This window comes from Ochotona princeps, chromosome 25, assembly GCF_030435755.1.
Source record: "Ochotona princeps isolate mOchPri1 chromosome 25, mOchPri1.hap1, whole genome shotgun sequence".
NCBI classification, from domain to species: domain Eukaryota; kingdom Metazoa; phylum Chordata; class Mammalia; order Lagomorpha; family Ochotonidae; genus Ochotona; species Ochotona princeps.
Window position 1 is genome coordinate 24,910,763 of NC_080856.1, and position 13,129 is coordinate 24,923,891.

The window sequence follows — 13,129 nt, forward strand, 5'->3', positions numbered from 1 at the left end:
GTGGCCTAGCGGCTAAAGTCCTCGCCTTGAAAGCGCAGGGATCCCATATGGGCGCCGGTTCTAATCCCAGCAGCTCCACTTCCCATCCAGCTCCCTGCTTGTGGCCTGGGAAAGCAGTTGAGGACGGCCCAATGCTTTGGGACACTGCACCCGCGTGGGAGACCCAGAAGAGGTTCCTGGTTCCCGGCTTCGGATCGGCGCGCACCGGCCCGTTGCAGCTCACTTGGGGAGTGAATCATGGGACGGAAGATCTTCCTCTCTGTCTCTCCTCCTCTGTGTATATCTGGCTGTAATAAAATGGATAAATCTTAAAAAAAAAAAAAAAAGAAGAAGAAGATCTTCCTGTCTCTCCTCCTCTCTGTATATCTGACTTTGCAATTAAAATAAATTTTAAAAAAAGAAAGAAAGAAAGAGAAGAGTGAAGGTATGTGTTTGGCATAGCAGGCTGAGCCTGAATAAAGGGATAAAGGGTTCCTGTGGAGGGCAAGGTACAGCTGGTACAATGCCTTAGGGATGCACGCTCTGCCACGGCTGGCCCGCTTGCAGGTGCCTGTAGACAGAACCTGGCTTGCTTTGATCCTCACAAGCACAGAAGCCACCCTTTGCTCTGCTCTAAACTTCCAAAGCTTGCTGCCCCACAGCCGCAGCCACCATGCCACCTCCAGGACATCCTCCTGGCCAAGTGTCCTCAATCCTGCACCCTCCAGCCTCCTCTCCTCAGCCTTGGAACATTGGCACAATGGGTCAGAACTCTTCAAACCAGGCTGTTCTGTCCCCTGGCTCTGGAGGGTGGGGTCAGAGTGGAACCTCAGGGCCCCTGGGGGTTCCACTGTCAGCCCACAGAGGGACAGTGTGTGGAAAGAGTGCCATGTCTGAGGGGTGAGTGAGGGGCCCAAGTGCAGTCCCATGGCTGGGGAGGTGAGAAGCAAACTGTCCCACCCTGCCCTGGGAGCTTGGGGAGTGGGCGGGGCGGTACTGGGCCAGTCACAGGCTGCCAGGTCCCCAAAACCACTGGGCTCCCTGGCGGTCCAACCCGTGCGAAGTGGCTCCCCTTGGCGCCCCCAACTCCAGAATGCCCTCCTCCCATCTCGCTAAGGGCTCATGTCCTTCCTCTCCTTGCTAATCCATCAGTGGGACCCCATTTTAAGCCTCGTCTAAGCTCATTTCCCCCTAAGACCCCTTCACTTTATTCAAGTCCACTTTGGTGCCACGGAGGAACGTCCCCCCTGCTGGGCCACCAAAGTCACCCCACAGGCTGAGCGGGGCGGGGCCCCCTGCGTGCCTCCTCCACACCTGCTGATCACTTGCCTGAAGGCTCTGAGCTCCCAGCGGGCTGCCTTCCCTCCAGTGCTTATCAACGCCTATGGGAGTCCTCCCACATGGCCCTGCAAGAGCTACTGGATCGCGAGCAGCCCCTGCTAGAACCTGTGCCGGACCGGGACCGGCAGTCCTTCCAGCACAAGATCTCGTCTCTTTACCTGCACTACCTGGGGCTGCTGCGCCGGTTCGACACCGTCTATGACCAGATGGTGCAGCCGCAGAAGCGGCGGCTGCTGCGGCGCCTGCTGGACGGCGTGGCAGGCCGCGTGCTGGAGCTCAAGGAGGAGCTGGTGCGCGCCGACCTGTCGGAGACGCACTGCCTGGACCGCGTGCTGCAAGACCTCAAGTTCACCCCGGTGGGTGCGCCCTGGCCTCCCCACCTTCTCCTACAAGGAAAGAGGGTGGGGTAAACCAGAAGATGGTGTTTGGCCCTCTGAGAGAAGCAACTGGGAGACGGATAGAGCAGAGAAGGCAGGGCTGCTACTGCAAGAGAGGAGTCTGCGGGTGTGGTCCCTGAGCCATCAACCTCCGACGCATCTGGGAACTGGCTGGAAATGCAGTCTCAACTGCACACCAGACCCGCACACCTGCGCTTCACCTGCCCCAAGCCAGGGTTCAGTGTGCTCTGTGTACCAGACAGGCTCAAGCATTCCCCCCAAATGAAGTGTAAAGATTTGGTGGGGCAGCAGGGGTGGGAAGGGGAGAAAAGATTTCCTAGTCTAAGGGAGGGCCAAGGAATCTGCATTTAAGAGCTTCCCAGTGGATTCTGATGTGCAGCCTGGTTTGGAACCCCTGTCCCCTCTTGAACTCAGCTTGGCCATGCAGTGGGGGCAGGGCCAAAGAAGGGTAGCTCTGTGGATGCTGGGGGTGGGCCTGACCCACGGCCTTGGAGTCTCCCACACTGGACTTCTAGGGTGCAGGTAAACAGCATCCCAGAGTGAGCAAGTGGGCAGTGGACTACAGCATAGGGTCAGCCAGGTGGACTGGGTTTTTGATGTTTGATCCTTCATTCGTCTTGTTGCCCCAAAGGCAGACCTGGAAGTCCCCATCCCCAAATACTTCCACCTGGAGCAGAACACTGCTATGAAAGAGCGAGGGGTGATTCTAGCCGAGATCCTGTCCCGAATACAGCCTGTGGTTCTGGAGGTGAGTAGGCCACGGAGAAGGGCTCTAAGCTGACTTATGCCAGAGCCATGGCATAACAGGTTAAGCCTCTGCCTCTGGTGCCGGCACTCCATATGGTACTGGTTCAAGTCCTGGTAGCTACATTTCCAATCTAGCTCCCTGCTAGTGGCCTAGGAGAGCAATGAAAGATGGACTGCGTGCTTGGGTCCCTGGCCAGGGACACATCAACCTTCCTCCAGGAGGCAAACAGCCCCTGCCCTGTGCCCTCCTCAGGGCACTCCTTGGCTACCCCTGACCTCCTTGAAAACACTGCTCTGGTGCTCATGTCACTGCAAGGCCAGGGAGGCCTTGGGCCCCATGTGCCCTAGGGGGAACGTCTTACTGGGACTGCTTCTCCCAGCTGCAAGTTTTGTCTCCTGTCCTCCTGTTCTCCTGTTTTGTGGCTACCACTGGCCAGAACATTCCAGTGATGCATCGGACAGAAGCCATCATCCTGGTGCAGTGCGCTGAGCGGGCCAGGCAAGGGCGGCTCAGGGCCACTTTCATGCGAGAGATTCGGAGAGAGGAAGAGCGGGACCGCAAAAGTCGGGAGGACGGACGGCATAAGTTCACACAGGACCAGTCAGCTGTCATCATACAGAAGGTGCGCTCAGCAGGGGCACACAGGAGTGGTGGTGCCTGGATTCTGTCACTAGGGCCCCTGGATTGGCATGCGACACATTGGGCTGGCACTTGGGAATCTGTGTCCCCTGTTGGAGTGCCTGGCTTTGCGTCCAATCCTGCTTCCTGCTAATGTGTGCCCTGGCAGGTAGCAGGTGATGGCTCACATGCTGGAGTTCTCGCCACCCATGTGGGAGGCCTAGGTTGAGTCCTGATCCAGCTCTGGCTGTTGTAGGCTCTGGGCAGTGAACAGTAGATGTTGTGCTTGGACTGAAGGTGGTGGCTGACCTGGAGCAAAACACACTAGTCCAGTTCTGCACTGATGGCTTCCTGACCCAGGAGAGGTCCTGGTCTGGCTCTGATCTCAGTTCCATCGGGTCAAGAATGCAATATTAGGGCTTGGCACAGTAGCTCAATGGCTAAAGTCTTTGCCTTGGACACACTGGGGTCCCATATGGGCACCAGTTCTAATCCCAGAAGCCCCACTTCCCATCCAGTTCTCTGCTTGTGGCCTGGAAAGGCAATCTAGAATGGCCCAGGGCCTTGGGACCCTGCACCTGCGTGGGAGACCTGGAAGAGGCTCCAGGCTCCTGGTTTCAGATTGGCTCAGCTATGGCTGTTGTGGCCCCTTAGGGAATGAATCAGCAGATGGAAAATCTTCTCTCTGTCTCTCTTCCTCTGCGTATATCTGACTTTCCAATAAAAACACAAAATAAATCTTTAAAAGAATAATGCAATGTTAGGGGTCGGAGCCATGGTGTATCACGTTAAACCTCTGCCTGTGGTGCCAGCATCCCAGATGGCACTGGTTCAAGTCCTGGTGGCTCCATTTCCGATCCAGCTCCCTGCTAGTGGCCTAGGAGAGCAGTGGAAGATGGACCGAATGCTTGGGCAAGGAGCAGTACAGAATACTGCCTGGAAGAAGTGACGATGCAGGTCCATTCTGTGCTACCACAGACTGATTTGGGCTGGGGATGGGGTAAAAGAGGGAATGTCTGAGAGACCTCGATCCAGGTGGCTTGGGTCCTCACCAGGACCCACTCTGAATGTACACCTGCCAGAGAGGCCCTCCCAGTGTCCCTCTCACCCTGACAGCAGCAGCTGCTGCTCCATGAGCCTGATGCCTGTGGACACACAGCCTAGAGAACCTTCCTATCCCATGTGTCTCCCAGATGTGGAAGGGCTACATGCAGCGGAGGCGCACCCGGCAGGACCGGCGCAAGGAGATGGAATTCATTGGTATGGTGAGTACAGCCTGGCCACTATGGCGGACAGGACACATGGCTGGCCAGGGTCTCCATCCCCCTTGCTTCTCCCTCTCCCCTTACCCCTCCTCCAGCCCCTTCCCGCCCCACACTCCACCAGGTGGAGTAGAAGATCCTGGGGTGAGAGAGCAGTGGGAAGGGGGAACACCGCAGACAACACCCCTTCACAATGACTGCTCCCTCTTCTGCAGGCTGGGGAGGGGCGATAGCACGGAGCGTCCAGACCCTACTTTCCTGTCATAGCTGGAAGGAGATGCCGTGTGTGGGGGGTCCTGCAGAGGAGGCTACAAGGCCCTCTGAGGCTCCCAAATCTGCAGCCTCTGAGCATGACCATGGGCAGCCCTCAGAGCTTGGGGGGATGGTGGGAGTAACTCTCACACCAGGCCTTTAAAGGTCATTGTCTCTGGGTGTCCCCTGTCTTCTCCCCCCATGCAGGGAAGAACGCTGGGTATGTGTCATGTGCAATGTGTGAGTGAGTGTGAATGGGAGACCTTGATCCAGGTGGCTTGGGTCCTGAGTGTGCACAGACACAGGAAGCAGGTGCTGCTCCCCAAGGTCAGCTGCCCTCTGTTCTCTGGCCCCTCTCATCTCTGCTGATGAAGGGAGGCAAGGCACAGCAGGGGTGAAGGTCATGTCCAGGGACAGGGTCTTTTCCCTGGACAGATTCCATGGGGTGGGGAAAGTCTGGCTGATAGAAGGAGGTGAAAAAAGCCTGGGCCCCTGGGGACCAGCAGGATTGGAGGGAAGAGAGCCCACCAGGGCCTGGGGCACACAGGTTGGCGCTGAGGTGTCTTGGCCAGCTGCGTTGGTGCCACGGGACACTGCAAGCTGCAGAAGGAGGCAGGGGCTGGTGGCTACTGTGGGGAGATGAAGTGAGAGACTTGTTGGGGGCCTTCAGAGCTGCAGCCCTGGGGGACAAAGCAACCAGAAGGAGGCAGGGGTCGGGCCTAGGTGGCTGGTGGCAGGGGGAGCTAGGAGAGGGGCTGGCGCTGTGGTGGGTGAGGAATGAGCCCGGCCGCCCAGGCCATCAACAGTGTGAGCTCAGCGTTTTCAGTAATTGTCTCTGCACAGAGTGATATTTAAAATACATTTGGGAGCCAATGAGGCGGGAAAGTGGCTGCGAGAGCGGCTGCCAACTCGGCCGCCGCGGGCGGGGCAGCGCATGGGGGCTGGGCTGGAGGCTCGCAGGGGAGGCCGAGCAGGGGGGAGTGGGCAGGGGGGCCGGGCTGGATGCATCTAGCAAACTCATTATCACAGTAATTTACGCAGACGAACCTCAGCTCCAAACACAATTTCTCCTGATGCAGGCATGCCCGTTGTTCCGTGTGGGTTGAGTGTGTGGGTGTGTTGGGTGGCGAGCAGGGGCAGGTGTGCACCCAAGGCTGGGTGCTGCCCCCCCACCCACCAATTTTCTCCCCCCCTCCCTCACCCGCCTCAGTCTCTCTTCCTTCTCCTCTCAGCTTCCCTCGCCCAACCAGGAGGAGCACTTAAGCATTCTGTCCAAGGCCTCCTCGGGGGAGGATGTCCGGAGGCTCCGGCAGATGGAGAAGGAGGAAGAGTTCCAGCAGGCCTTGGCGAAGGCCCACGAGACCCTCGCAGAGACAGAGGGGCCTGACATAAAGGAGAAAATGAAGGAGCAGATTCGGCAATGGTTTATTGAGTGCCAGTCAGTGCCCTTGGCATTACCGGCCCAACCCCCAGTCCCTGCTTCCCTCCTCACCCACAGCCCCGGAGGCCTTTCCTGCCCTTTTCCTGCCCTATCCTCCTCCAAGGCAGTTCTGTCTTCTGCTTCATCTCTCCCCAGCCCCAATACCCTGCTAACCCTCTTGATTTTAACCTTGGACCCCCAATATATGAGACCATCTCCACCTCTGACTTCCTGCTTCCCTAAAGGAGAACATGCCAGGATAAGACGGGAAGAGAGGTTGTGAATGCCGCTTAAGCAATCTTTTCCATTCTGTAACTCTGAGCCCTGAGTCCCTTCCCTATCTCCCTCTTTCTTTGTCTCCACCCTTCTACCCATCCATCATCCAAACTTCTACCTATCTATCCGTCTATCCATTCACTCTTCCACCACTGCTTGCATGCTTCCATCCATCCATCTACCCATTCTTTCCATCCATCCATCCATCTATCCAGTCATCCATATGGCCACCGACCCATCTTCCCAACCATTTGCTCAGCTAACCAACCAACCATCCAATTGCCCCTATAGCTAGCCAAGTGCTCATCTATCTCTCACCCATCTGATATCCACTTAGTGCCCTTACAGGTAGGTTCCCTGATTATCCAGATGAAGTTTCCGGTGGATCCTACCTGATCTTTGCAGACAAGACTCCAGAACAGGTATCTTGGAGGTGGAGACAGGAGGTTATCTATGGCAAGCAGAGCCAGGAGTAGCAGAGTAGTAAATATAAGCTGGCAGGGCCAGTGGTGTGAAGAAGGGTCAGTCTCAACCAGGCAGATGTGATCAGAGGAAATACAGTAGCTAAAAAGATTGCACAGGGAAGGTGAGCAGGAGTGCTTGGGGCTGGAGAAGGAGTCCATGGCCTGGGTAAGAAAGCATGTCTGGTGAGACTTCCCAGATCCCCATGGGCCAGGAGCAAGCAGTGGCTCTGGTCCGAGCACCTTCCCTAGAGCCATTCCCTTCCCAAATCCCAGGGTAGCTTGCACACGCTGCATCTTCATGCCGGCATCAGGTGCCCTAGGCCTTGGGAACTCTTGATCCACCCCAGCATTGAGCCCTGTATTCCCTTACTCTATAAAATCTCCTTGGCCTTCTCAGAAATACCTTTTTTTTGTTGGTCCCAGGTAAGAATGGAACTGGAGACACAGGACAAGGAGAGCAAAAAAAAGGAGCAAGAGAAGACGAAGAAAGATGAGACAGGGAAAAAAGAGAAGAAGAAAGGGAAGGAGGACAAGAGCAGGAAGGGGGTAAGACATTCCTTGGTGTGCATGGAGCGTACGGGGGGGAGGCAGCGTGGCTGGCTCAGGGGATGGGGTCAAGGTCATAGGAAATTTGTATTCCAGGAAGTGGAAACCATGTTGAAAGTGTCACCATCCAAATTTGTACCCATGATCAACGCTGGACACGAGGAGTACATAAGTAAAAGAAGGCTGGAGGAGAGTGTGCCAGCCTTGGAGGAATTCGGGGTCCTTTAGTGTGAGGCAAAGGGGTGTCTGGACTGCAGACTGGGGTAGAGGAGTGTGGGTAGAGAGGTGTGATTGCTTGGGTGGGGGCTGAGTTCTCTGGGCCTCGGTTCTGGGCTCAAGCCTTGTCTATGGTGTGAGGAGGGATAGTGCTGGGTGGCCGGGTAGAGACAGCAGGACCAGTCAGGGTCAGCTTCCTGGACCTCGTGTGCATGCTTGTATGTGAGTGTGCATATGCGCATGTACATGTGTGTGTGGGGGGGGGTGCCCAGACTCCCACCTTCACACACCGCCACAATGTTCTGCAATCAGGTCTGTGGAAGAACCGGAAGGATGGCTTGTACCCCAACCAAAGTTTTGACTCTGAGACCCTCCGGGAGGAGAAGAGAAAAGAAGTGGAGCTGGAGATCCGCATACAGGTGTGAGTGCTGGGCCAGGGCACCCCAGGCCGCTGCTGCCCACCGTTATCCCACCAGGCCCAGCACCTCGCCTGTGGACCCCTGCCTTCCAGGCTGAGCTCCACCACATGCCGTGTGCCCCCAATATGTCCTGTTTCTCCCCCAAGGTGCCCAAGATGTGGTGGGCATGGGAAGGACATGTGAGGGGCTCTGAGCTGGCATCGGGTTAGGCATTCACACCCAATCTTCCCAAACTCTTAACTCCAGGCCAGGCCCTGTGCTTCAGGGAACAGCAGCCCATGAGGCAGGGGCCCTGGTTTTCCTATCCCGCAGAGACCTGCACCTGAAAGATGACCTCGCTCCTCTGGGCCACAGAGACTCAGGCTTGAATTTCACCTTGGGGGCTGCTCCCACACTGCTGGCCACTGAGGGCCAGGCTCAGGATGGTGCAGGATAGGAAGGAGGACTGGGTGTGAACAGGCGCAGGCCAGAGCACCTGTGGGAAGGCCTTGAGGGTTGTCCCGTTGCCTTCTCCAGACTTGCGTGACCCTTCCCTCGGGCTCTCTTGCCGTGCTGTTCTGTCTCCCACACTCCCTGCTGTCTCCCTCAGGTGGATGAGCTGATGCGCCAGGAGCTGAAGAACCTGCGTCTGGCTGTGGACAAGGAGGAAGAGAGGCCTATAAAGGCTCCAAAGGCAAGATGAGGGGCCAGGACTGGGCACGGGGGTGCAGGCAGGGAGACAGAGGACAATCATCTCTATGCTTCCAATCAGAAAAAGTCTGGGAAGAAAGTTGGGAAGAAGAAGAAAGAGAAAGATCTGACCTCGGACAGGTAGAGGCCCCTCTGTGGCCACCAAGCCCTGTGTGGTGGGGAGGGCCCTGGTCCAAGACCAGGACACCTGGTCCTGGTGCTGCTGCTCCAGCCATGTGATCTCTGGGAAGTCACTTCACTTCTGGTGCCCTAGCCTTGTTCATCAAGTGCCCACCCCTCCAAGCCTATGAGACAGCAACGAGGATGAAGTAAAGCCGAAGGTTGATGCAGAATAAGACATAAGTGAAGTTGGCCATGGAAAGAATTGCAACCCTCCTCCAAGACCCTCCCTCCAGGCTTTCCCATAATTAGGTTAATTAGATGCCACTCTGGGGTATCCAATGAGAGTGGTACCAAGTTCACCAACGTGTGCTTGAACACCCTCCTCCCACTTAACATTGTTAACTTAGGTTTTAAGAAGAAGGTCCTGCTCAGCCTTAACGCCCAACTCCTGAGGGAGAAGCTGGGAGGCAGTGGGCAGGGGTGTGCACCTGCAGAGGGCACCGCCTGCACCCCTACCTCTTGCCTCTCATAATACCCACCGTGGGGGCCCTGCTTCCTGGGAAGGTGGACCAGGTCTCCACTGTCTAGTGGCCTTCCTGGTATTTGCATAGGGCAGAGCCCACTCATTCTGCCCCTGCGCTGTCTCCATCTCTTGTTCCCTAATGTCTTGGAGCCACATCCTCTGTCAGGTCCCTGGACTCACTGTATGAAGAGCTTGTCATTTTGGGCCTCATCAAGAAGTGTGAGAAAGTGGCCTTAAAAGATTATATTGGTGAGCTTTCCCCCCCCCGCTACCACCCTGGAGCGAGGCCAGGCCTTCCCCCCAACCCCCCACCCCTGCAGTGAGGTGGTCCTCTTCCTCCAGCCATCCTCACCAGGTGGCCCCTGTCCCATCAGGTGACTGCCTCTACCTTGGGTCCATGTTGAACTTGGCGAAAAAGTTACCCATGCCTTCCCTGTTTGACATACGACAGAACATAGCCCTCTACGCAGTCCTCCGGCTGGGTGAGAGACCTGGGGGAGGGTGACAGCCAGCACCAGGCAGGTGGCCTCCCTGGGGACTTGCAGGGGGGTTGGGGGAGGAAGGGTAGCTAGCTGAGCACACAGATCCATCGGTGCCTCAACTCCCAGGTCTGGGTTGGAGTCCTTCTGCCCGTTCCAGGCCCTGCTGGAGCCACACCCAGAAACGTGGGTTGTGCCACTGCAGAGGCCTCCAGAGCGCAGCCCTTACTCAGTGCCAAGGGTGTGCTCAGAAGACTAGCCCTGCACCCCTTCAGAATCCCAGCCTGGAGATGTTGCTGAAGCCATCTGTCACACACCACTTCATGGCACACCAGCCCAGGCCAGGCGAGGCGGTGGAGGCGATGGATAAGTGCACAGTCTCACTCCCTATTAACAACTCCTCCTTGTAAAATGGCTAAGCCACCCAAGTCCCCTCAGCTGCCTCTCCGGGCTTCGGGCCCAAGGGAGCTTCTCAAATGCTGGTAGAAAGTATTACAACCGTGACCCGAACTTCAGCCTTCTCACCTCCCCCAGTCCCTGGCCCTTGCCCTGAGCCTGGCCTATCGCCTGCCTGTGGCCTTCCTTCCCAGGATCTCAGGACATTCACTCCATGGCCCCCCTCATCCGGTCCCTCCTACTGGTGGGCCCCTCCGGCATGGGGAAGAAGATGCTGGTCAAGGCCGTGTGCACAGAAACTGGAGCCAACCTGTTTGACCTCTCGCCCAACAATCTGCAGGGCAAAAGCACCACCAAGAACGGGATCCAGATGATTGTGCATATGGTCTTCAAGGTCTGGCACTCCCTGGCCTCGTATGTGTGCCCAAGGATGCGTCCGTTTACCACTTTTGTGTCGCTGAAAGCTCCATGAGGTGTCCCTACGGGCCCCTGTCCTAACCAGGGACTCCTCTTGAAGGCCCCTGCAGTGGGGAATGTGGGGGGAGGTAGGACGTAGGACACGCTGTGCCCACATCAGCAGCGGGGACACCTGGCTCACGCTGAGGTATTGTGTGCAAGTGCAAAGGCCTGGGAGGTGGGGTGGGCAGGTCACAGGGCATGGAACCTGGGACCTCGAGGCCAGCACTTACTCAGGCTCACCCTGACGCAGGGTGGACCTGCCCTGTCCCAGGGACATGCCCAACCCTGAATGCCGCTTGCTGCCCACCCCTCCCAGGTGGCCCGGCTCCTGCAGCCCTCAGTAATTTGGATCGGAAACGCTGAGAAGAATTTCTATAAGAAGGTCCCTAAAGAAGACAGAAAGGTGAGGCACCATGGGCAGGAAACACAGCCGGTTGGCAGGCACTGGGATGAGGCCAGCAGGCTTGGGCATGCTCCAGCCCCCTGCACCTGTCAAGCCGCTGGCCTCCTCCACACCTCCCCTGGGGCTATGCCCTGAGCTGGGGAGCGAGGAATGAAGTTGGGGGAGCCTGATCCCCATCCCCACAACCTCCCGGGCACAGTTGGACCCCAAGCGAATAAAGAAAGACCTCACCAAGGCTGTGCGCCTGCTGGCCCCTGGCGACCGCGTGATGCTGATAGGGACAACCAGCAGACCACAACTGGCTGACCTCAAGGGGCTGTGCCGGGTGTACGAGCGCATCCTCTTCATCCCACGGCCTGACTATGCTTCTCGTTTTGGTGAGCCCAAGGCAGGGGGCATAGGCCGGTGGGAGGGGGGCGTCCAGGGACCACTGCCTTCCCCCTCATCCATCCCTCTTTACCGTCCTTTCACCCCCCCACCAGTCGCTAGAAGGGCCATGCAGCCTGCGCTCAGCATCCTGCCTTCCTTGGGTTAAGACAGGATGTTATACACAGCTCCTGAACCCATTTCTTTTCTGGGAGGAACAGGGATTAGGAGCTACCCACCTCTCTTTGTTGTCTGCCCTGCACCACAGTGCTCTGGAAGCGTATGATAGAAGCCCAGGGAGTTCAGGTGACCCAAAGCCTGGACATCAGTGCCCTGGCCAAGGTGTCCGACGGCTACACGCCTGCCAACATTCTCCAAGCCATCCAGTGGGTGCTGAACGAGCGGCGGCTCCTGCAGCTGGCCAAGCGGCCCCTTGTGGCCTCAGAGTTCCTGGGCCACCTGGCGAAGATGGACCCCGTGTACAAGGAGGAGGAGGAGACCCTGAAGGTGCGGTCCCCGGGGCCAACAGTGCCAGCAAGGAGCCAGCCCTTGGGAGCACTTGCTGTGTCCCTGCACGCTACCCTCCTAGATGGGCAGAAAAGCTGATTGGATGAGAGCAAGTCCAGTTAGAGACCAGGGACTTGCAAAGGATTGAGAGCCATCTCTTCTGTCCTCTTGGAGGCAGATGCCCCTCAGGAATCCCCTTATGTGTTAAGAAGCCCTGGCTGTTGCTGGCAGCTGCTGCCCCTACCTCTTAATCCCTAAGGCAGTGCCCATCTCCAAGGAGCCGGACCCAAGTGAACTTGGGAGACCCCAGGAAAGAGGGACTGCAGGAGTGGAGCGCAGGTGGGAGAGGGCTGGAGAATTCAGTCATGGGGAGCAAGTGATACCTTGGCTCTAACTAGACCCACGCCACCCATCAAAGCAAAGGGTTGAAACCATGGAGGCAGGGCCGAGGGTGAGGGGGCACCTGCCCTACCCCCAGGAATGGTACTTCAAGACTCCACTGGGCAGGAAGAACATGAAACTCAACAAAGAGCAGATGGAGGCTGAGGATGCCCGGGTGGCCAAGGAGAAGAAGAAAAGGAAGTGACACCCGACAGGCATGGGGTACCAGGGGTAAAGAAACCCATGGGCAGAGAGAGGCATAAATGCCCGATGGCTCTGGGCCGAGCTCTCATGTCTATCCGTCTCTGCGCCTTTCCGCCCCTATCTGCTCCCTCCAACTGCAACCCACTCCTCCCTCACCACCTCTCCTGTGCCTCCCAGATCCCAAGCCCAACCTCTGCCACCAGCTCCTTATCCCCTATGGCATTCCCTGTCCTGGCTGCCCAGTTCTCTTCCTCCTTGCTCTTTGGGGAACTTAAGGGAGGAGAGCAGGAAGAAGGGAGACTGTAGGAGGCCCAGGAACAGCGGGCAGCCGGAGTCTGGATGCGAAGGGCGCTTGGTCCTGCCTCCGCGGCCAGGAGCCACACAGTCCTGTCCCAAAGCCTCAGCTTCCTTGCATTTAGGGCCCCTACTCCTTCAATCACCCAGGTGTCGGGGGAGGCAGGGAAGCGAGGGGTGGAGGAGGTGTAAGTGTTAGCACCATGGCACAGAGGGTTAAACTTCTGACTGCTCTTCTGTTGATCCATCTCCTGCTGATGCGTCTGGGAGAGCAGTGATGGCCCAAGTGTCTGGGTCTGCGCCATCCACATGGGAAACCTGAGTGGAGTTCCAGGCTCCTGACTTGGGCCCATTTGGGGAGTGAACTGGAGGACGATCTTCCTGTG

The 13,129-nt window shown here is 57.4% G+C and overlaps 1 protein-coding gene across 1 annotated transcript; it reads left to right on the plus strand.

The window, feature by feature from the left end:
* The first annotated feature begins 793 nt into the window (after positions 1–793).
* Positions 794–12,602, plus strand: IQCA1L (IQ motif containing with AAA domain 1 like). The gene is made up of 19 exons (XM_058681478.1): positions 794–879; positions 1,349–1,676; positions 2,350–2,467; positions 2,901–3,088; positions 4,278–4,349; positions 5,831–6,036; positions 6,632–6,716; positions 7,182–7,304; positions 7,401–7,476; positions 7,833–7,939; positions 8,529–8,612; positions 8,691–8,749; positions 9,421–9,503; positions 9,629–9,736; positions 10,324–10,523; positions 10,905–10,991; positions 11,191–11,368; positions 11,626–11,864; positions 12,343–12,602. Exons 1-19 carry the CDS (start codon positions 869–871, stop codon positions 12,448–12,450), a joined length of 2,460 nt encoding a protein of 819 aa, XP_058537461.1. The 5' UTR covers positions 794–868; the 3' UTR covers positions 12,451–12,602.
* Positions 12,603–13,129: the final 527 nt, after the last annotated feature.